Source organism: Phoenix dactylifera, chromosome 16 (assembly GCF_051530095.1).
Source record: "Phoenix dactylifera cultivar Ajwa chromosome 16, Ajwa_hap1_PhDact_Kaust_v1.1, whole genome shotgun sequence".
Classification (NCBI taxonomy): domain Eukaryota; kingdom Viridiplantae; phylum Streptophyta; class Magnoliopsida; order Arecales; family Arecaceae; genus Phoenix; species Phoenix dactylifera.
In genome coordinates this window covers 1,590,057-1,615,163 of record NC_143205.1, presented here as the reverse complement: position 1 = coordinate 1,615,163, position 25,107 = coordinate 1,590,057, and the positions used below count along the sequence as shown (strand labels likewise).

General features: G+C 37.5%; 1 protein-coding gene across 1 annotated transcript in view; it reads left to right on the top strand.

Annotated features, from left to right (window-relative positions):
* LOC103704778 (dolichyl-diphosphooligosaccharide--protein glycosyltransferase subunit DAD1) overlaps nt 1-24,238 on the top strand; it is a 30,017-nt gene extending 5,779 nt beyond the window's left edge. Inside the window, 6 exon segments of the mRNA XM_088712355.2 lie at nt 6,223-6,319; nt 6,458-6,505; nt 23,548-23,610; nt 23,612-23,636; nt 23,724-23,767; nt 23,848-24,238. Coding sequence (XP_088568481.2) covers nt 6,236-6,319; nt 6,458-6,505; nt 23,548-23,610; nt 23,612-23,636; nt 23,724-23,767; nt 23,848-23,931 — 348 coding nt within the window. The 5' untranslated portion in view covers nt 6,223-6,235 and the 3' untranslated portion in view covers nt 23,932-24,238.
* The last annotated feature ends 869 nt before the right edge of the window (nt 24,239-25,107 follow it).

Genomic DNA, 25,107 nt, shown 5'->3' with positions numbered 1-25,107 from the left:
TTAGTAGGTCAAGTAACCCTGACCCACTTATAGGTTAGGTTGGGTTCAAGTCAAGACCATTCAGCATGTCGAGTTAGGAGATATTTGTATATTATAACTTAAGTACTGAGTAAATATGAGCCATTTGGGAGAGAGACTAGTTTAAACATTGGATCGAGATATAATATTAACTTAGGAGTATGTAGTTTATATTATCGTTTTGCTTGATTTGTTAAATTACTAGTTCATGTAATTAGTTGTTAACTACCAAATGATTTTCCTATCTTAGTTTTGTCACCCCTATTAATAATTATAGTCCATGTGGGTCTTCCTCTATTTCTCAACAAAAGATAAAGTTACAGGAGCGCTCTCTCTACTTTGACAATTTATACTCTTATTGCCGTTTGGCTTTAAAATTTTTTAATTTGATCCTTTGAGTTATCATATCGACACATTGTGACCCAGTATGATCTAGCAGCCCATCCATCACTAAACATTGATAGTGTCTCATCCCAAAAAATGAAATTACCATCCTCAGCTTATTCGAAGTCCTTTCCATTTTTCCTTAACTATCCCATTCTATTTTGATCCTTCGCTCACATCTTTCATTCTCCAAATCATCCAATGTTTATTCACATTCATCCTGCCAAATGTCTGACAATTTGTAGTGATCTTCCAACTAATCATATGGCCATCCCAAGAGGCCATATGACCCCCTCTTCAAGATGTGAAGAGCGTGACACCATGCCTTCTTTGGGATAGAGGCAGTGGTGTTTCTTCAAGGCCTTTCTTCTCTTCTTCCTCTCTCTATCTTCCTTTTCTCTCACAAAATCATGAGACTTTCTCGCTTGCTTATAGGGAATGTCTCCTTGCTTGCCTTGTCCTAAAACTTTCCTACTATTTCTAGTGCTCCAGCACCGGAAGAAAGTGTCGTTTATGGTACCAGTGCGGTGGTTGGGGTTGCAGTGGCCTTCAAGGGATAGAAGATAAGTAATTTATATGCTATCTTTGGTCTCCAAAAGAAGTGCTCTGACATTGAGCTCCAAAATGCTTACAAGAAGTACATCATCGTATGATCTTAAACTCCAAAAATAAAATCTCTTTTTCCCCCTCTATCTTTCTTTCGACCTTTGTAGATCAAAGTTAAGAAAGGTCATAACTTTTGAAGAAATGGGTCGATTTGATTCATGGGTCCCCAAAATTTTCAATTTTTTTCTTGTTTTCGAAGTATTTCTTTTGATTGCTTTTAATAATTATTCCCTTCTGGAGGAATGTCATCCAAGTTGCCCTTTCTTAGATAAAAATTGAAAAAATTGAAATATTGTTGCTTTTCTTCCAATATCATTTTCTTGGATTCCTCAGCTTGTGAAAGCTCTCTCTCTTTTTTTTCTCTAGAATATTCTCATTTTTGGCCTTTTTTTTGTAAACAATCACTCATTTTTGATGGAAGTTTCTCAATTTTTATTCCTATTTGTTACTTGTATGAATGATGAAGATGCCATCCACGTAAGTGTTTGTCACTAGGCAACGCCTGATAGCTGAGGAAGAGGGCATGGGGGTTATGGTGACGAGGTCCTTGGATTGGAGGATGAGTGGACTTCAAGGTTGGTGACATTAAAGAGGAAGGATATGAAGGAGAGCCATTAGACTAGGGGTTGAGGGCCAGAACCATGGCATTGGCGACAATGGTTCAACCACCCATTTTGAGGAAGAGGGTGTGGGGGTTAGGGAAGCTGGCATGGGCAAAGATAGAGAAGGGACCGCATTGCATCAATTGAGTGCCAGGAAGCCATTGACCTTATCGGAGGCATGTTGCTGCCCTATCCATCCCATTTTAAGTGAGCCTAAGAACTCAAGTTTCTAGGGAATTCAGTTAGTTCATAGAAGGCGTGTTGCTAAGCTTGTTTGGGCAGGGGGTAGATGCATGCGCTAGCATGCTATCGGCGTTGAACTAGCCGAAATAATGTTGATTGAAAGAAAAAATAAAGAGTAGTATGGATCCAGATGCCTTGACCTCCAAGAACATTCGCCACCTTCATACTACCATTCAAAGAAGATGGAATTGGATAGGGGTGCAGCGCTAGATCACGGTAGAAGGATGTCTCGCTGGGCTATGGTAGAAAATATGAGTAACACCTACTCTTAGGATAAAAGATTGAGATAAAAATAAAGTAATTTGAATGGATTGATTATTGAAGAGTCTTTTTATAGAGAATCCATTTTTTTTTGCTGGCATGGATCGTCCCTTTGACCCTTCTTCTCCCTTCTTTTTTTTGGGTCCCATGGACATCATCATTGTCTTGATTAAGATCAGCAAGTCGTCGGATTATTCTTGAACAGGGCTCCCCTATTTTGGCTTATATTCCATGTTTTCTTTTTGTTTCTTCCACCACCAGTGATCACTACTTGTTGCCGAGGCTACGACCACCCTCGACTGCTCCTTAACGACACGGCAAGGTATTGGCTGCCGGTCATTGAGCTGACTGTGAGCATAGATGATTTCCATCCATCCCCTATTTTTCTACTTTTCTGTTTCACTTCCGCGGACCAATCACTATCACTAGTGATGCTACGGCCAAACGCCGCTCTAAGCCACTGCCATCGACAAACCGAAACTCCCATGCCCTTCCTCTCTATTTGAGAAAGAGAGAGACTCCATGGTCTTCCCTCTATTTGATTCTCTCTTCTCTCTTTCTCTCTCCTCTTTCTCTAGTTGATCCAAAGGATTTGTGGACAGAGATTTAGGGGGATCAATGGTGGACCCCTGGTGGATTTTAGTAGAAGGTTTTAGGTTGTTGATTTCCACTTTATGATTTTTTGTGTGATTCTATAGGGCAGCAACAATTTGAGTAAGAAGGTGTTGAGTAGGTTTCAGAGTACTCTGCACCATAGTTTGTAGATCGAGGTATAGTAGGTACTTATTGTGTGCCTGAATTTATCGTTTGGTAGAGATAAGAATTCTTGTACACTATCACCTATATCGATAATATGTATTTTGTAACATATGTCTATGATTTTGAGTTTCGCATCATTTACCGCATGACTGCTGATTGATTTCTGATATGAATATATAAATATATGTTTCTTTATTGTATAGACATATCAAATATTGAGTGATAAAGTTATTAGTTAGAGAGCTGATTTTTCTTCCTGATACCAAATGAATATTTGAATTTTGTAATTGACTAAACTTTTTTAATGATGGATCTATTTACTTAGGCTATTATGGTTAAATTTTTTAATTAATTTAATTATTTTGGAGCTATTAGCAACTTCATTCATCTTATTGGCCTTGCATGATCTCTAGGGCTTTGCTCTAGAGTTTATGCGGCCGTGTCATGTGATCAACCTGGGTGTTGTGTTTGAGGTATGACAAGTATAAGTATAATTCTTATATTTATATTAGAGACATAACAACTGAAGCATAACTGAAATGAAATAAATACAGTATAATCATTGATCCCTGTAACCATCGCTATCGCCACGATTTTCAATAGTTTCGACAGTTCGCTTCCATGATCTCTAATGTGATGTAACCGCAAAATGAGTTATTCCATGCCCTTCGACTTGCTACTTGTACGGATATATAATTTTATGCCTTTAGCCTGCTTGTCCATATTTTGGCCGAATCCTATTTATTCGATCTTCATCTCCATGCTATGCGCAATTCGTCACAACCAAACTCCATTCTGTTTGGCAAAGGTCACGTAACTTTTGCTTGCCTAGTTACATCAAATCTAATCCACATGATGATTGCTATTATTCACAATCTCGATTATTATGATGGGGTCTAAAAAAAGTGGTGGATGCTCCTCCAACTCAAGTTGGGGAGGTTCGAACTTAGGATCTCCATACAATGGATGCCAAGGATATTTTAGTTTTAAAAAATTAAATTAATTAGGTCGGTATGGCAGCTCAAAGGATGAGACATGTAAGTCCAAATCGATGGAAGTAAAGAGGTGTTCCCATAAATTTTAAAAATAAATAAAAACAAAGCCTTTATTTTAATAAAGCTCTAGGACCTCTCGGTAAACCCTCGATTCATCCGAACCATTAGGTTTCGACTCTCTCCACCCCAAGGCGGCTGTTGACACCTGGTAGGCGATCTCTCTCCCCCTCTCCCTCACTCTTTTCCACTCTTTTGATTTTTAGTTCTCTTTGGATCCCTGTTGGGGTTTCTCTAAATTATCGAGATGCTTTCTCTTCCCTTCACTCTGCTATCTTAGGATTTTGATTTGATATTTTCCTCTCTTCTACCCTTTAGATTAGCGAGGTAACACTGTTCATGAAATGATGCAATGAGGATGTCTTTCATTATTTGTGAGCGATCAAGCAAGGAGTATAGAGATTTCCCGGTTTATTTCATCATCACTCATTTGTTTCATGCAAGACTAGTTTCGAGGACCTCCGATCTATGGTTTCCATGCACATTGGATGAGTTTTGCAAACTGCTACCTTCCTAAACTTCTTGGAGAAATGTTGTTGACAACTTGACCAGCTACGCCCGTCTAGAGATTACAAAGACCTTTATGGCTGCGTTTGGTTGGAGAAAAGAAAAATTGGAATAGTGAAAGTTATGCCTGTTGGGATAGTTATTCCACAAGTTATGCCTTTTTTTTTGCTATAATTCTTATTCTTATCTATCATAAGTAATTGCGCCATTTGGTTGCAGTATGAGGAATGAGATTGCTTTTTGGCATAACATAGGTTGATGACATTTCTACCCTGATCATCTATTGCTCTCCTACGTATTTTTCTAGGTATTTTGTTCCAATAAATAAACATGCAATCATTGAATGTGCTAATAATATGGATGTAGAAGAATGAAAAATTATGCAATGCTCACTGTTCAACTGAAAATATAAAAATTGGCAATTACCTTTACGCAATCCCAAACTAAACTAGTGATGTTACTCTAATAGGATGGGTAAATGACATGATCACCTTTGTTGCTTGTCTTTTTTCACAAATTTATAAGACAAAATTTGGAAGGTGTTCAGGGGAGACTGAATCAAATACACCTTCAGCAAAAAAAAAAATAATCAAATTCACCTTTGTCATAAGAAAATATACTATTGCTTTAGGCCAATTAGAAATAACAATTGTTTTATGTATTGCCAAAAACCTAAAAGTAGTCTAATTAGAAGGAGAGGAGTGAAGGATACTTTTGTTCGTTGCAAAACATAGGGCTGGCATAAATTGAAGTATTTCTGGCAGGAATAGCTTATGACAAAGTTCTTTTGGAGTAGTTATACCTATCGTAAGGATCTTTGACCGGCATATCTACTCCTCATCTATGCTATTTTTTTTAAAGGTTGTTTGGCAGGCTTTATGCCTTATTCTGGGCTTTAGGACTGCCTTATGCCTCAACAATACACAGCCTATAGGAAATTTGTTTTTGATAGTGTCATTCTCCTGATTTTTCAAATGTTAGTAATTGAATAAATGCCCTGCAGGACTTCTCTATATCACATCTGACTGCTAGCCGTTTATTTTTTTAACGATCAATATACATATATAAATAAACACATTTTTATTTATTATGTCAACCTTCTCTTTTCATGTTCTCTCGGCGAAATATTTCATTTAGTTCTTTTATATGCATTTTTGCTGCTAGGTTTTCCTTCGGGGTTAAAAGCTTAGCTAGTATTGTTATGGGTATATCTAGATATGCTTCAGACTTTCAGCTGTATGTTGTATGATACCATCTGACAGTTCCAAACAATTATATCTAAATTTTAGCCTATAACCCACACATCATATTTTGATAAGTTTTCTGCCTACAACTCACAATGCCCAAAGTCCGCTTTATGGCTGGGTGTGTCAAAAGCCCCTTCTTAGCTTTTGTCCATGTTGTAGACTATCAGAACAACTCTAGGAAACGAATACTTTAGGTGCTGTGCTTGGTAGAATCTAGGTTTTCTATTTCTTCAACTATTGAAGAAAATTTCCACATGTCTCAATGCTGATAAGTTATTTGATTACATCACTTTTGGCCTGTAGCCTCTACCAAGTTCACCTGTTCGTATAATAAAAATTCAATATTATTGTTAACTTTTATGAATTTTGGGGGTTTTTATACTTCATTTTTGCTGGGTATGTCATTTGGTAAAGTTTTATATTTGGGTTGGCATGTTCGAGAACATAACATCTCACCTGCTCTTTTAAATAATTCTTGTCTTTTGCTTAAAAAAATCTCGGTCATTTTTATCTCATTACTTCTACTGGTTTTATCAAAAACAGAAAAAGGTTGAGAATGGCAAAGTCCACGTCTAGTGATGCTCAGATGCTCATTCGTTCTTTGCGTATTGCTTATGCTGCCACGCCAACTAATCTCAAAGTATGTATTTCTGTTTCTATACGTAAATTTGTGTCATTTGATGTTTTGTCTGTTGTAATTTATCTTGCTTTTCCTTTTTGTTTCATTAAGATAGAGGATTTGACTTGCATCTTCTCTCTTCATTTATAAACAATGCAGATCATTGATCTTTATGTGGCTTATGCTATTGTTACAGCTGTAATTCAGGTATGAGCGGATACCATTCCACCATATATGATATGAAAAGTTAGGCTTTGCTCTTCATTTCTCTCAAATCTAGGTCTTGCTTATCATTCTTTCCAAAATGGAAAAAGGAAAAAATGAAAACAAATCTTGATTCTAGTGTTGTATATTATTTCAAACTTAATAGAATTATCTCAGAATATTAAAATCAGATATGGTACATGATGCTGAGGTTCCTGTCAATAATCCCATTGAACTCATAAGGAAGTGTATACTATTTATGGTTCACAAGATTCATGAAAAATAATATTCAGTACTAGTTCTGCAATGAGGTTTTGAATGCCATGATAGTGGTACTCTTTTTACTTTTCTATATCAGTTTGTCGATACAAAGAGCAGCACCTGACCATTGAAGGCGGCATCTTTTTATATGTTTCAGGTAGTCCAAAATGACTATCTTCATCAAATAACATGATCTCTTTGTATGTTAATCATGGGAAACCAAGTAGGAAATTGCTGCTTTTATGAATAGGTTAGTATTCTTCAACGTACAAGAATATATGAGAGTAAGAATTATGGTAGGTACTAATTCCCTTGGAAAAGAAAGAAATAGCTTGTTTTCAGCCATGTTCTAATAATCAAGATAACAACTAAAAGTTGTTAGTGAGAGATAGCTACCTATTATTAAATGACTTTGAAAGCTAACACGAGAATAGTTTAGTGAAGATGTGATGTCATTAAGAAGATTAAGCACTTCTCTATTGGTTGGCTTCTGCATAATTTTAACAGGCCAAGTTCCTTAACTTTAGATCTATGAATTATTGAAGATCATTTTTAACTCTCTGAGAAAAGATTTGCCTGTTGTGATGAAAAAGACAATCTAGTGGCAGAGTAAATGATGCAGAACCAAATCCGGGAACAAACAGCTGCAGCGGCGATGATGCACTCTTGAAATTATTGCCGTGAGTTGTAACTTTAAAATGGAAGCAGAAGAAGAGGGGGAAGAGAAGGAGGAAGAAGAGAAGAAGGAGAAGGGAGGAGGAAGAAAGGAGAGGAAAACGTGGGGGAAAGAAATTCTTAATTATTCGTTAAAATCCTAATCATGAAAATAGTCCCCTATATATAGGGCCAAATACACAATTTGCATAAATCCCTGTTGCCCAAGGTGACAAGCCAAGAGGGGGGGTGAATTGGTTTCTTCTAATTTTCGGTGCTTTAAACGTTTTCTCAATATAAGTGCGGTGGATGCTTTCTTAAGCTATTAGAATGATTTAAACTAGTGCAAAGATAGAAGATGATGCAAGAATAAACGGAAACACAAGCACAACACAAACACAACAATATATAGTGGTTCGGTGCTCTCCTTAGCACCTACGTCCACTCCCCAAGCGTCCCCTTGGGAATTCACTATAATCTCTCGGATTACAGTTGGATTGTTTTCCGGGCTCACAATCCAAAAACCTTTGTTGGTTTTACGGGCTCACCAACGAACCTATACACTTTGGTTTTCCGGGTTCAACAAAAACCTTTGTTGGTTTTGCGGGCTCACCAACGAACCTTTACACTTTGGTTTTCCGGGTTCACCAAAAACCTTTGTTGGTTTTGCGGGCTCACCAACGAACCTTTGTACTTGGTTTTCCGGGTTCACCAAAAACCTTTGTTGGTTTTGCGGGCTTACCAACGAACTTTTACAAAGTGTTTAACAAATGAAAAGAAAAGATTCAAACTCCTAAATGAGCATATGAAACAATATAAACTACAAAGAAGAGTTAGAAGGTATTTATCGCTTTGAAGTCGCTTTGCTCTTCTTTGTCAAGGATGCTTCACTCTTCAAGGGAGGATGGAGCTCTTGATGACTCTTTGAATCTGCTCAATCCCTTTCTTTGATTCTTGAATGAAGCCCTTGGATGAAGCTTGCCTTGCTAGGGTTCTCTTTTGAATGCACTTAATGTATTTTCCCAAAAGCTTGCTTCCTCTGATGAATACTCCCTCTTAAATACTTCTCCAACCTCCAAATAGTCCTTTCTGACCGTTGGATTGAAGAAACTAGCCGTTTATAGCCGTTGGGAGTCCAAAAAGCATTTCTGCACAACTAGCCGTTATGTTCAGCCCGTGTTTGGGTCGGCTCAACCTGTCCTTGGGTCGACCCAACCTTCACTTGGGTCGACTCAACCATTTCTTGGGTCGACCCTCTCAGAAAACACAGAAACTTGAAATTCAGCCTTCTGTTGCCTTGGGTCGACCCAACCTTTCTTTGGGTCGACCCAAGGTCAGCTTCAGAAAATTCAGAGCCTTGAATTTCAGCCTTTCTTCACTTGGGTCGACTCAACCTTTCTTTGGGTCGACTCAAGCTTGGGTCGACTCAACTTCATCTTGGGTCGACCCTCTCAGTAAATCCAGAGAACCATTTTTCCTTCATGTTTTGAGGTTCTTGAAGTTTGGGTCGACTCATGCTTACCTTGGGTCGACCCAACCAACTGTTCATCTGTGCCATTTTTGCAGGAGTGTGCCAAATGATTTCTTGATGTGCCGGGGTCGACTCAAACAATCTTTGGGTCGACTCAATCCACACTTTGCTGCATTCTCAAGGTTAGATCCATTCAAATGAACAAGAACATATATATATTTTCAATTTAAACAAATATACTGAGAGTAATGAACTTATAAATGAAGTATCAATTTAACTTATAGCATGCTCTAGATAATTGCTTGTTAATCATTAAAATAACACTATCATCCTCAATCTCCCCCTTTTTGATGATTACAAAATAAAGAGTATAAGCCTATTGATATTTGTCTTTAAAATCAGTTTATAAAAGGGATTAAGTTGCTGAATTTCAGCTTTTCATATATCCTTGTGAAATCTCCCCCTATATCATTCAAATATTGCCAATTTGACTTTTTGAATTGCTCCCCCTTTCATTTATAATTCATTAGCAATGAAACTTCAAAAATTTGAGATAAAATATGAGTTTCAGCTTATGTATCGGGGTGCTAGAGGTGCGTGCCAAATTCTGAATTTTTATTTGTCAAATTCTGAATTGTGATAGAAATTTTTGATTTGATGATTTTCATTGTTACAAATTGCTCCCCCTTAAATGTATAAGCTTTCTTATATGATTTCCAATTTGTTTGCCCATTTATTCCTCTTTTCTTAACATACTCTAAACACTATTTTTACTTCTCCCCTTTTTGTTATACATATCTTTACTTCTCCCAAAATTAATACTCTTTCTTTACTTCTCAAATGAAGTGCTCTTTCTTTTCTTAAATTGAATACTCTATCTTTTCTTCTCCCCCTTTATATACTCTTTTCTTCTCCCCCTTTATATACTCTTTCCTTCTCTTCTCCCCCTTTTTGTTATCATCAAAAACATATATATGGGAAAGGATGCAATAAGGAACAAACTTCAGACTTCATTGATCAAAATAGGAACATTTTCATACATTGATGCCCAAAATAAAGATAAGTACAATGTTCCTCAATCAAGATTTAAAGATATAAGGGAAAAAACAAGATACATATGGGAAAAAGCAAGATACATATGAGAACTAGATATCTAGCCTAGGCTCTAAACATAGATCGTGAGACTCTCTCGGATTGCTTGGCTACGGCTCTCTCGGGTCCCATTTCTCCAAGATATTGAAGTAATCTACTGTTTGGAGATGATTGGAGAAGATTTGAGAGTGGGAAATAGGGTTTTCGGAAGAAGACAAAGGGTAAACAGTGCCCTAGATAGCTCACGGGTCCCCCTTTTAACAGTGGGATCCCGACGTTGGGTCGACTCAAGAAACTTCTTGGGTCGACTCAACGTTGGGTCGACCCTATTCTGGGTTGGGTTGACCCAAGTGCAGAATTTTTCTTTTCTCTTCCTTTTTGCTTCTAAAAATTTTTCTTGCTTCCGATCCTTATAAATTCTTTCTGGGACAATGATACATGAGTAAGGAATCTATAGATAACAAGTTTGACTCATGTTTCATAGATTTTTAGAAATTGGAGGAATGTATCATGAGACTACTTGCTCCCTTTTATATTTCTTTAATAAAAAGGATCACATATACCTAATTCTCTCCTTAGCGTGCAGAATCTATCTTCACTCAAGGGTTTTGTGAGTATGTCGGCTAATTGTTTTTCAGTGCATATATGCTCAACACATATGTTTCCATTTTGCACATGATCCCTAATAAAGTGACATCTTATTTCTCTTTGTTTGGCTTTAGGAATGAGATATTTACGATGTAAGCCGGAAGTGATCTCTAAATGTAGATTCCAAGGATAGTTTTGAAATCAAGTGTAGATGGAATCTTTTTCAAGTTATTTTAGGGAGTATCAAGAATAATATTCAAAGAAAGGCACGGATGAAAATCCAACATTTTTTTTTTTTAATATATTAAGTATATAGCAAAATGAGAGCAATCTAATTAATTTTCAGAGTATAGTATAAGATCAAATAAAGATCAAACCTTATATACTTGAAAAACATAAGATTATGTTGAATCCTTAATTCTTAATGACTTTAAAGTTCTTTCATGATATAAAAGTATTGGGGCATAGACACCAAGACATGAATTTATGCAATGTAGGATATATAAAATTCAGGGCTTTGAAAGTTCTTTTAAACCTCTCTTAAAGACTTTCTTTTACTCCTTTAAAGATCATAGCATCAAAATCAATTAAAATGAATTGGCTCATGATTGAAACACTAAAGTGCAAGCCAATAAGAACTCATTAGTAGATTCCAAAGTAAATTTCCAATACTAAGACAAATGGAATCCTTTTCACTTAGTTTTCAAAACAAGTGATTTACCAATTAAGTACAGATAAAAATCCAACTTTCAAAAGATATTCAACGAAGCACAAAGTTTAATACCACTTCACATTTAGTATTCTTTCTCTTATCTTTAGTTGAATTTCAGATTTTAATGATAAACGTGAATAAAACTGAACCTTTATGATATCAAGAATGTAGAGTGATCTAGAATTATTCAAAATTTATAGCAATTACTCTTTTTAATCTTTTAAGAACAAGTTATGCTTCCTCTTAATCTTTGAGAAAATGTACTGAAATATTAATCAGAAAATGATTCATTTGAAGCTCAAATTCTTTCAAAAGCATTTACATTTTCTTTCTTTTAAGAATCATTTGAGTGAGCTGAAATATTTCTAGACTTGAGATCATTCACTCTTTTAATAATATATATACATATATATTTTGATGAAAGTCTTTAACAATGTAGGAGAGGAAAAAATATATAGATGATCATTGAAGTATATGTATTTATAGAACTCAATTTCTTAATCAAGGTTTTTCAGCAATATAATATATGAAGCACAATAAATCTTTTCAATATCAAAATAAAATCATATATTAAAAATATTTGTTTGCAATCAAGATCATCAAAAGACACATCATTCAGACCAATATTAGTACACTTTGAAGATAAGAAATGATATGTTTCAGATGCGTATCGGGGCAAGCAATCAAGGCATCAGAATTATTCTATTTTTCTTAAGCTGTAATTTTATCTAGAAATTCATGTTGAGTTTAAGCTTTTATATAAAATCAGATTCTGAATTTCATAAAGATTCTCAAGGAGGCTTTCAAAGTTGTAATTTGAGATATGTATCTTCTCATTGTAGCTCATCTTAAATCATTACAATTGAAAATACATATTTCAAGAACATTAGAGCACATCCAGAATCTTTGTAATTCATATTAAATTTTGGTACAAATTGGAGGACATGATGTTCTAATGTTAGGCAAGATAAAAGATAAATCAGAATCAATTCATTTTGCCTAATTTGCAAATTCAAATTATGCTTTTCTTTTATTTTTCAAAATATATTCATTAAAACAGAATGATGTTGTTGTTGGTAGTAATATGTTTCAATCAAATTTTATAGGCATGAAGCATTACAAGTTATATTCAGGAAAGATCTTTGGTATTTGAATATTGAAGACACATAATTCAAAATATCATGTCACATGCAAAACATAATATGCATTAAGTCATAACATCATGTATTAAAACATTAAGAGCAAGCATGTCAAAGATCAAAATTTATTCTTTTCAAATAAACTCTCCCTATTTATATATAATTCTACACTGATTTTATCCTTAAGGTGTGTTTTCAAGTGATCGAAACTTCATTTGGCTTTTCACAAGCTTTATATATACTTTTATTTATCTTGTCATTCATTTCCGTATTTTTGAATTTCTTCTTTTAACCATTTAGTGAACATTCTAATCTTCATTTCTTTTGGTATTACTTTTCTATGCTCTATACTCTATTTGCTCCCTATCCGGTGGAGTTGGAAGGGGCACGAGGTACTACCACTAGCCTCCCTCTTGTGCCGTCCCTAATATGCCCTACACCGAATAGTTGGGTCAAATAGTGCCGGGTACTACCACTAGCCTCCCCATTGACACCATCCCTATAATGAGCAATGTAGAAATGTTCAACTGTTTTCTTTAGCAACAAGATATTCACTCCAAACTCTCCCTATTTAAATATAATTAATTACGGATTTTATTCCTTCCAAAAGAATGTTCACACAAGTCTCACAAATATGCTGAATATATTATGCTTGCGCTGCTTTTACTTAAGATTGGAGTATTTACTTAGCTTTTACTTCTTCTGAGCAATGTTCATTTTCTTTTTCTTTATCTCTCTCTCTTTTTGTTATTTTCAAGTAGTTACATGAAAGAGCAGAATAAAGAATTAATCTAATATGCTGCATATAAATATATATCATGCAAACAGCATTTTCATTATGCCCAATGATTCATAGCTTATCACAAGTTATTTTGAATTAGAAACTTGAGGCATAAACTTGTGTATTTCATGGTTATGCATTATACAGGCAAAAGTGAACTTCAATTTAATCATACCATGAAACAATTATCATTAGCATGAGAATGAAGCATGATATCAAGAAGATTAGCAATTAAATGTTTAATCATGCTACCATATAATTTCAGACTATTGATTTTGCTCAACTAACTCACAAGAGAAGAGTTTAGATTACCAGTGCATTTAGCATTCTTCAAGCCAAATACCTTTTAGATTCTTTATTCCCTTGGCTGAAGAAAATCTTCTTTTTTTTTTGTTTCCAAGGGAATGTTTATTGTATCTTTCATCGAGGTGTCCTTCAAGTTGAAATTTCTTGCTCACAAATTCTGTATCATTAGCAAAATCTTTTTCTTTTCTTGAAGGCAATTCATTAGGTTCTCTAGGATACAAAAACATTCATACAACATATTTCTTAACTAGATGACTCAACATGAGACATGACAATAATTGAATTTGAGTCACTTTACTCAAGAGATTGCCTAAATATAAGCAAGCACAAGTCACTTGAACTAAAGAGATAACTTCATTAAGTAAAATGGTTCAAGGACAAGCATGTGAGGCAATAGAAAGATTCATCAAGATCAAATCAATTTCTTATTGTCAGAAGCAATTTAGCTTAGATTCTATTTGCTTAAGATAATTATTAATAAGATATACCAGTTAAGTTTTAATCAAATTATCTTAAATAGTTGTGTCTATCAAAATTCTGATTGTTACATAGAATCAAAATGATAAACTATATTCTCAATAAAGGATCTAGTTTTAATAAGAATAGTATGAATTGATATCTCTACAGCTAGTATCTTTTCATTGAATATTCTATATGCATTGCTTGAAGAGTAATATCCAAAGGAATATTTGTTTTACCAGATTTGACATTATTTTCATAAGAATATATCAAGCATGACATGTATGACTGAAAAATATAAAAGATATACAATATATCATTTTCTATTTTTCAGACGATCAAAAGGAGTTTTCTAATAGAAACCATATGTATGACAAGCAATGATGATAGCTTTTAACAGAAATCATTTAAGTAGATGACTATCATACAACATTGTCTTTTTCATTTCTTCAAGGATTCTATCAACTCTATTTTATTTATGGTGTTCTTGGTGTAGAAACAATTGTATTCAATATTATTTTCTGTGCACAACTCAATAAGAAATTGGTTTTCAAAACTATGCCATGATTTCATAGTTTGCAAACCTTTTTCATTTGAACCCTTTTTGTGAGTTTGTGCCAATGCAGAAAATATTTTAATTTAAGTGCCAAGAACAAAACCAATATTAGCTTTGAGAAATTTTCCACAATTACAAAATCAGAAAGCTTATCTCCTGGGTTCACAATCCTAGAGATCCAAATAAGTTCTTATGAAGAGTTTTCAAAGGCTAAAAGGTGAAAACAATATTTTCAGATTTAGAAATGATTCTAGTTTGTTTTTCTAGATGACATACATAGCAAACTTTGACCTTGCAAAAATTAATCTAAGTGAACCAATGACAAGGTCTTTTGAGATTAAGTCCATACTAGTATGAGTTGATTTTATATGCCAAAACTAGACTCTTTAATCTTGGTATTCTTAATACATATATTTAAAAAAAATACCAAGTAGACATTCTTATGTTTATGATCAATAAAGGATAATGCCATGGATAACAACTCTCAATCAAGCATATAGATAATTCAAAGAGTTATTCTAAGAGTATTGATTAAGCAAATTATCCATCAATAACTGAAGCATAATATAGGAAGATGGAGTGATTTGGATATATTTTCATTTCATACCAAGAGTATCGCCTATATCACAGAAATGATTAATACTAGCTACAATTTCAATATGAGAGGATGCAAGGATTACTAATTTCATTATTTCTTCCATTTTGGTCACTCTTCTTAATTATATTTTAAGTTCTATTCTTTAACACGTGTCTAGAGAACCCATTGTCCAGATAACATCTTTCATTGGAATCTTGGGTAGCTAGACACATTTGCTAACAATGATCATGTTTTCAACTTAGAAACCCAAGCTCTTTTGGGTCCTTGCAGGTTAGCTATAATTGTTCCTTTTGGAACCCATATTCTCTTAATTACCATTTTGTCTATTAGTTTGCAGGTTTTAGGAGTACAAGTAATATACTTCTGCATACTCTTGCTAAATTTAAACAACATAGATTTAGCAAAAATAGATAATGAATTTTCAGTTTTCTGTTTTTGTTTATTAGTTTCACCAGATTTGTGAAAAATCGTTTTAGGATGAATAGTGGAGGATTTAAGAAATATATTCTCGAAAGATTTTTGAGTGTACCAAGGTTGATATCCCAATCCAGCTTTGTCATATACAGCTCTTGAGTTTTCTATCATTAAATTCAGTTTTTCAGAGCTGGGAGTGAATCTTTCAACAGTAGGTTTCAAATTATCAACTTCTTTAGTTAATTTTTCATTATCTTCTGAAAGCAATCCATTGTTTTTCTTAAGTTTATCATGGCTTTCAGTGAGAAGTTGATTTCTCTGATTTAGTTCTTTATTTTCTTTAATTAAGATTTCAATTTTATTATTTAGTTTTAGTTTTTCATCTATTAGAATTTGATTTTCATTCTTCAAGTTCTTGTTCCTACAAATAAGTTTCTTATGTTCTAAATACAAATCAGAAAAAGCATCATGAAGTTCATCGAATGTAAAATCATCTTCAGTTTTATCATATACTTCATATTCAGAAGAGGAGACACTTTGTGTTTCAACACATACCTCGTTCTTGTGTCCCACAAGGCATAGATTTTCAATATCTGCTTGCCTCTCATCTTCTTCAAAGCTAATTTTTGATTTGCTAAAAATGTTAGTGCTTTCATATTTAATCTCTAGCATATTCCATATGTCTTTAGCAGTTATGCAAGAAGATATGTAATTAAATTCACTATCATTTAATGCACAAACTAGCACATTCATGGCTTTTGCATTTTGCTGAGCCATTTTCTTATCATGATTAGTGCTTGTGTGTGGTCCATTGACTATGATACTCCATAAATCATAGTCATGTGCTTGAATGAAGATGCGTATGCGTGCTTTCCAATATGTGTAGTTTATACCATCAAATAGTGGTGGTCTATCAATTAGTTGTCCCTCACTCATAGAACATCCCACTTGGGTTGTCATGATCTTTAACTCTTGATTGTGAGATCAATGAGTACTATTAGAGCACCTCGCTCTGATACCACTTATTGCCCAAGGTGACAAGCCAAGAGAGGGGGGTGAATTGGTTTCTTCTAATTTTCGGTGCTTTAAACGTTTTCTCAATATAAGTGCGGTGGATGCTTTCTTAAGCTATTAGAATGATTTAAACTAGTGCAAAGATAGAAGATGATGCAAGAATAAACGGAAACACAAGCACAACACAAACACAACAATATATAGTGGTTCGGTGCTCTCCTTAGCACCTACGTCCACTCCCCAAGCGTCCCCTTGGGAATTCACTATAATCTCTCGGATTACAGTTGGATTGTTTTCCGGGCTCACAATCCAAAAACCTTTGTTGGTTTTACGGGCTCACCAACGAACCTATACACTTTGGTTTTCCGGGTTCACCAAAAATCTTTGTTGGTTTTGCGGGCTCACCAACGAACCTTTACACTTTGGTTTTCCGGGTTCACCAAAAACCTTTGTTGGTTTTGCGGGCTCACCAACGAACCTTTGTACTTTGGTTTTCCGGGTTCACCAAAAACCTTTGTTGGTTTTGCGGGCTTACCAACGAACCTTTACAAAGTGTTTAACAAATGAAAAGAAAAGATTCAAACTCCTAAATGAGCATATGAAACAATATAAACTACAAAGAAGAGTTAGAAGGTATTTATCGCTTTGAAGTCGCTTTGCTCTTCTTTGTCAAGGATGCTTCACTCTTCAAGGGAGGATGGAGCTCTTGATGACTCTTTGAATCTGCTCAATCCCTTTCTTTGATTCTTGAATGAAGCCCTTGGATGAAGCTTGCCTTGCTAGGGTTCTCTCTTGAATGCACTTAATGTATTTTCCCAAAAGCTTGCTTCCTCTGATGAATACTCCCTCTTAAATACTTCTCCAACCTCCAAATAGTCCTTTCTGACCGTTGGATTGAAGAAACTAGCCGTTTATAGCCGTTGGGAGTCCAAAAAGCATTTCTGCACAACTAGCCGTTATGTTCAGCCCGTGTTTGGGTCGGCTCAACCTGTCCTTGGGTCGACCCAACCTTCACTTGGGTCGACTCAACCATTTCTTGGGTCGACCCTCTCAGAAAACACAGAAACTTGAAATTCAGCCTTCTGTTGCCTTAGGTCGACCCAACTTTTCTTTGGGTCGACCCAAGGTCAGCTTCAGAAAATTCAGAGCCTTGAATTTCAGCCTTTCTTCACTTGGGTCGACTCAACCTTTCTTTGGGTCGACTCAAGCTTGGGTCGACTCAACTTCATCTTGGGTCGACCCTCTCAGTAAATCCAGAGAACCATTTTTCCTTCATGTTTTGAGGTTCTTGAAGTTTGGGTCGACTCATGCTTACCTTGGGTCGACCCAACCAACTGTTCATCTGTGCCATTTTTGCAGGAGTGTGCCAAATGATTTCTTGATGTGCCGGGGTCGACTCAAACAATCTTTGGGTCGACTCAATCCACACTTTGCTGCATTCTCAAGGTTAGATCCATTCAAATGAACAAGAACATATATATATTTTCAATTTAAACAAATATACTGAGAGTAATGAACTTATAAATGAAGTATCAATTTAACTTATAGCATGCTCTAGATAATTGCTTGTTAATCATCAAAATAACACTATCATCCTCAATCCCCTTACATAGAAATAAATCCTAATAAGCCCACAAATAACACAAATAACCCACAAATAAACCCTAAAATGCAAACAAGCCCAGAAATAAAATAATAAAATAAATATGTAAATAAACGGGTCTGACTCAATTTGGGGGCTCAGGATCATCTGGATAAAGGGCTCTGATGTCCCCATCAACTTCTCCCGGATGAGAAAAACTCGATCCCGTCGAGTACAGGTCTGGCCGGCTGTCGTACTGCTCCAGAAGATCGGGGTCAAGGTGCTGTAACTGTGCTCTGAAAATCCACGTCACATCAGACTTTGGTTGACCTTTCCACCGAACAAGGTAACGTTGGTAACCACCGTTCCTGGTTGAAATAACCTGCTCATCCAATATATGTTCTATTTATTCTCTGCGTGCATGAAATTTGGGAGTTGGTGGCTCAACAGCAGGTAATAGGTCAGGTGTCCAACATGGGCAGGTATATCAATAAAGGGGTCAGAAGGCATGAATATTATCTTTTTGTATGGGACTAAATCTTCAATATTAAATGTCGCACTAATCCCATAGTCATCAGGAAGATCCACAACATATGCATTCGAACTGATTTTCTTTAAGATTTTGAACGGTTCTGCACTACAAATTTACAATTTCTTAAACGTATCTGAAGAAAATCGTTCAAGCCTAATTCTTATCATGACGTAATCTTTTTCACTTAACTCTTTATAACGTCTGTGTAAATTAGCAAAGGATTTATATTTTAAGTTATTAAAGTGACTACAAGTGCTGATTTCTTAATGCAATGAATGTGGATGTGATGCAATTGATTGTGCAGACTCAAAGACTCTATACTGATGAGACATGAAAAACAGGTCTATGGATTGTCTAGGTTTGTAATCATGCACCACTTCGAATGGACTCATACCTATAGATTTGTTAACCGAACTATTACATCAAACTCAACTGTCGGTAACATTAAATTCCAGGTCATAGCAAATGCATTCGGTCTGAGCCTATGATGTAGAAGGTTGGGCAGAGATGCTTCGGGAACTAGATCAATTGCACGTTGGATATCACGCATTGGAGAAAGTGCATCCGAAAGATCATCAGGGACTACATCATGAAACTCCTCTAGAAGGGAAACTACTATAGGGGAATGTTCAAGATTGGACGCCACATGGATATCTTTAGCTACAAGTGCCAATTCAGGTGACTGGCTCTCAATATCTGTCACTACCTCTTCGATAGTAGTGATGTGAAGTGGCTTGGTTGTACTTAGATCAATAGTCTCCTTTTGGGAATCATTTTGGACAAAGTCTAATTCTGTGAGTTCGTCTTCAAAGTCTTCTATATTTGGTTCATAGACTTCTTTGACATATTCGACCTCTTGGCTCCTAACTTCTGGTTCAGTAATCAGGTAGGTTCTAATGGAATATTGGGATGCTATGTGGTCGAATTGTTGACACCTTGAGCATTGGGTTTGATGCCCAAGAAAATGGGGAATGATTACAGGTGGTGCAACCAAACCGATTTTAGGTTGGGCTGCAATAGGGGTTGGCGGCGTAGGGGTCCTAGAATTTTGAATGAGCTCACGGATCTCTTGTTTGAATTCCTTGTATGCAGCCCGCATGGCAACGATCTGTTCTAGGAGAGACCTCCAAATGTCGAAATTCATGGTAGCTACAGGGGTTTTAGGTTAATTGAGATAGTGCTCCATATCACTACAGGTTGGCTTGCAATAATGACACTGGGTGATGATGTAAAATGCAGTGTCACTAATGAAACCCTTATAAGTATGATGCAGGACCAGATTTGATGCAGGACAACCTACTAATGCAATCATGCAAGAGAACTAGAACATAATTAAATAAACAAATCCAAGAAAAGTGGAAACCTATCACCTGTCGTGAAGTAGACGACCAGAGTCGTTCGCTCGTGGGCGATGATCAGGAGTGCGGTTGTAGCTGATGGACCCTTCAAAGAGCTCCAATTGGATTTGTGTGTAGCAACTCGTCGGGCTTGCTGTGAAAATGGGCCTGTCGAACCCAAAATAAAGAAGAACGGCTGTGGTGGGGCCGGATGGGCCTGATGGGTCTTCGAGCCAACAAGAAAGAGGAAAGAGGGGGGGAACCGGGGAATGAGCCAGATGAGTGTGGAGAAGGTTTCACTGTTGGAACCCTTGATGAAATGAAAGAGGGAGGGAGAGTTGATGGGCAAAGTGCCGTGAGGAGTGGTCGGGACAGATGAAGAGGGCGGGGGGGGGGAAGAGAAGGCGGCGGCGGCGGGGTGAGGCGACGGGGCGGTCGGACTTAGGCGGCAGCAGAGGAGACGGAAGCGGTGAGCGGCGACGGAGGAAGAGGAAGGGGCGAAGTGCGGCAACGGAGAGACAAGGCGGCGCTGCAGTGGAGGCGAAGGCGGTCGCAGCACGGGGGCGGCGCTGCGTGCGGGTGGCAGAGGAAGAGAGCGGAGCTGCGTGCGGGCGGAGGGGCAGCGAGCAAGCGCGTGAGGCGGCGACGGTGAGTGCGGGGCGGCGGAGGCGGGAATGGCGACGGCGAAGCAGCGATGACAGCGGCGGCACGGGCGGCGTGCGGTTGGGGAAGATGAACAGAGGTAATGTTTTTATTTTTTTTTTTTGTCTTTTTTTTTTAACTTAGATCCGTTAGGATTCGGGTTATCGGGTTTGACCCGACCCGATATCCGTACGACCCGCACGTGCAACTCACGTGCACTGCTTTTTTTTTCAGTGGCGGATCCGGGCTACCGAGTTATGGGTTAACGGGTTTAGGCCTTACCCGTTAATCCTTTCTTCAACCTCCCGATGGGTTCGGGAGGATACGCCGATCTCCACGGCGGTGGCTGCGGGCAGGGGCGGAGGTCGCGGCGGCTGTACTGGCGACGGGAGACTCCGGCAGACGGCGCCGTTCGGTGGTGAGCCAACGGCCAGGCGGTCACGGCTTCGGCAGCGGCCCCTCTGCGGATCCGACGTAGGTGGCTGATGGTGGTGGTGGGCGCAGCGACGGAGGACCTGAGGCGACGGGCTGCAGCGATGGGAAGGAACGGTGGCGTTGCCCCTTCGGGTCCGGCCACTGGCGGTGGTCACAGAGGCGCGGCCGATGGCTCTCGTGGGGTCGCGGCGTCTTTTGTTGGCGGGCCAACGGCGGGACGTTGCTGCGAGGTGGAGGCAGTTGGCGCAGACACGGCGACAGGCAGAAGGGGAAATCTTCCGGCGGAGCCCTTCCTTTGTTCTCTGTGACAACCGAGAGGGAGGGAGGGACCTTCTCTCTTTTTTTTTTGAAGTGTGTGTGTGTTCTTCTGGTGAGCACCGAGGGGAAGAGACAGAAATGAAGTCTCGGGGGGGATTTTGGTGGAGTGAATGACTAGGGCAGTGGACCGTGGGAGGTTGAGAGAGAAAATGCTCGATCGTGGCTTTGGCAACGGGGGCAAAGCCGGGGCTCTGATACCAAGTTGATGCAGAACCAAATCCGGGAATAACAGCTGCAGCGGCGATGATGCACTCTCGAAATTATTGCCGTGAGTTGTAACTTTAAAATGGAAGCAGAAGAAGAGGGGGAAGAGAAGGAGGAAGAAGAAGAGAAGGAGAAAGGAGGAGGAAGAAAGGAGAGGAAAATGTGGGGGAAAGAAATTCTTAATTCTTCATTAAAATCCTAATCATGAAAATAGTCCCCTATATATAGGGCCAAATACACAATTTTTATAAATTCCTTTGCACAAAAATAAATCCTAATAAGCCCACAAATAACCCACAAATAAACCCTAAAATGCAAACAAGCCCAGAAATAAAATAATAAAATAAATATGCAAATAAACGAGTCTGACTCAATCCGGGGGCTCAGGATCATCTGGATGAAGGGCTCTGATGTCCCCATTAGTAAATCTCAAACTGGATTGGCCTTTTCTGGGAAATCTTTGTCCTTCTGATTTCCGTGAAGTTATGTGAGATGCTAATGGGGGCGATTTATGTTGCTTTCTTTGTCCTAGTTGAAAATTGAAAAGAAAAATCAAAAAGTGGATTATTCATTGAAGACATGGACTGCTTTTGTGACAGGTTTTTTCAATCATATATGGACATTGTGTGTCTAAAGTTCTACTCATGAAATGTTGATAGTAGTACTTTGTTCATGATTGATCAATAAATTGTAGATGCCATGGTTGAGTCATGTCAAAATTCTACTCATGCAGTTTTAATAATGGTGTTTTATGCATAAATTGGTCAATAAATTGTAAATGGCATTATTGTTTCAAGTGATTATTGATTTATGACATTTGCTAAACTTTTGTTGTGTATTCAGAACCAGGGCTTGAAAGTTAGAACAATACATTTGTAGTTAGCTTTGCTGCTACTTCTAAGTTCTCTATCCTAGGCATTCAATACTAGTGCTGCTGTGCTTGTGATTTTATTTACACTTGTTGGTAAGGTCCATAATAAAAATTCTTTCCTTTTAAAAGAAGAGGAAGGTTAGGTCATGGTACCTAACTGTTCATGTATTAAATGCGGGATTTTCATGACTTTTTTCCATAAAAAAGAAAAACCTTTTACTAACTGTGCTAGTTACCTTTGGTTGTCTACTACCCGTCTCCTCCCTTCCTATTCCTTTGATGTATCTTTTGGACAACTTGGTGTAGTTGCCTACCGATGCGTTTCTTCTTGCCTTTCCTTTTATCCATCTGCTGGCTGCACACCCAACCTGAGGTTAAACATATTGAATTAGGTCTGAATTGAGTGGGGCCTGATTCAATCCCAGTTGACCTCTTGGATCTTTTGTGTGGATCTTTTGTGTTCCAACGACACCACCTTAACTCTTCTGTCATTAAATGGATTGGGTTTGGCCCAGATACATGGATCTGTATCTCAAAAGGCGCTGGTTAGGTGCCTGATCTTGACTTAGCATTTCTTTTTTGGTCTCATTCATTTTTTTCTAGGGACGCATAATCCTGCAAACATGTTGAACATGACATACACTTCCGAACATAGAACATCAGACTGAATTTCAATATTCATCTTTCCTCCATATTTTGATTTTGGACTAACCGAGTTGTTCTTCAAAAGCCTATGTGAATTAAGCCCACTAAGGGTAACCCATTCGTGTTGGACAATGAGTCATTCTTAGGTACCTTGGCAATCTAGGATCGTAGAATTGATGCGTAACAGACAACTGGTACTGATAAGGCAAAGCAATCATCTGTAACAGATCATGCACTTCATCTTTTATAGGCTTTTCCCATGTATGATGACCCGTTTTCCATGTTCAAATAAAGGGCACAATGAAGTTTTAATAATTATCAACCATGAATTCATTGATCACACTTGGATTATCAAAACAAATGTACTGCATGATAGTAATGCTGACCGGTTCAATTCATATGACTGCTTATTATGGTGCTCTGTGATGCAACAGGTTGTCTACATGGGAATAGTTGGATCATTTCCATTTAACTCTTTCCTCTCTGGAGTTCTCTCTTAGTGTAGGTACAACGGTTCTTGCAGGTATGAAGTGTAACTCGGATACCTTTTTTCTTGCTACTCTATTTAAGATAATTAATTGTTCGAGCATTCTCGTATGTGATGATGCAGTTTGTCTCCGCATTCAAGTCAACAAAGAGAATAAGGAGTTTAAGGTAACTACTGCTGGTAACTTAAAACTTTCACTTTAAGCTTCACATCACTCTATTGACTAATCGGTAACGATCCATCTCAGGATCTACCACCAGAGCGAGCTTTTGCTGATTTTGTTCTCTGTAATCTGGTGCTTCATCTGGTCATCATGAACTTCCTTGGGTAGGAGAAACCATGCCTTGGTGCACCGAAGCATAGAATTATGTTTCTGGCGCTTCCTATTGAACTTCAAAGTGATAGCACAACTTACAGTTTTGCCATGTATAAACCGAATGATCTATATGCTCTATAGTTTGCACCTTTTGTTTCGTGAATTGATCATCGCTGCCTTCGAGAGGCTGTCCTTTTTGGGAGACGTTCTTGCATCAAAGTGGCGTCATGTGACAGCTTATTTATTCTGCTTTCAGGTGTTTTTACCAGAGTGAAGATACTTGAAAAGTTTGCATAATGTTGCTTAGCTTTGGAGATGATAATTGTGGAATCCATCGACAGACTTTGCTATGCAAAATATTAATCGTGGATATCAACTAATAAGCTTTGACTGATTTAATTGAAAGAGGAAGGGAAAGGGGTGATCTCCCTTGAGAGTTTGAGGACAGGAGAAGCAGAGAAGAGAGGAAGATGAAGGGACTTGCTTTCTGTTTCCAAGCTTCAGAGATATCCCCTTTCTCTGTTTCAATCTATCCACTGGGTATCCATGCAAGCATTGCCATCTCAACTGTCCCACTGAACTGTCCCATGAATTGGTTCAGCTAGCAGTGCTTGTTTATAATGGACAATAACCTTGTACATGCTGGTTAGCTGCATACAGAATATTTCTAACAAAAAAAAGGATAAATTGGTGAAGTTATCCCAAATTATTTCTAAAGTGTGGTGCCTTCGGTGATAATGTTCAACTCAAAAACTCGAGTTGATAGGTGGATGGGCTCATGAGTATTTAAAGGATCCCTACCACTTCTCAAAAATTCGAGTTGATAGGTAGATGGGCTCATGACTGCTTAAACACCACAAGGATCCCTATCATTTTTGGTATAGTTTTTCAATCATATTCCCCGTACTCAAGTGTGCTTACGCTAACCAACATACATGATCCCCATTACTAAGCACTAATCTAAGTGCGAATCGAACATGGAGAGGAATCAATATATGATGCAGTGCAATGCTATGGGGAGAACTTAGTTTGCCACCGCATTGTGAGTGACTAATTCTTTGGTTCAGTCCACCTTATGACTATGGTTAGTCCCAAGAGTTTGGTTTGGTGGATCTTTGAAAAGTCATAAGATTTAATAAAGATATGCCACTGGCTTTTTACAAAAATAAACTAAAACATACATTTAGTCAA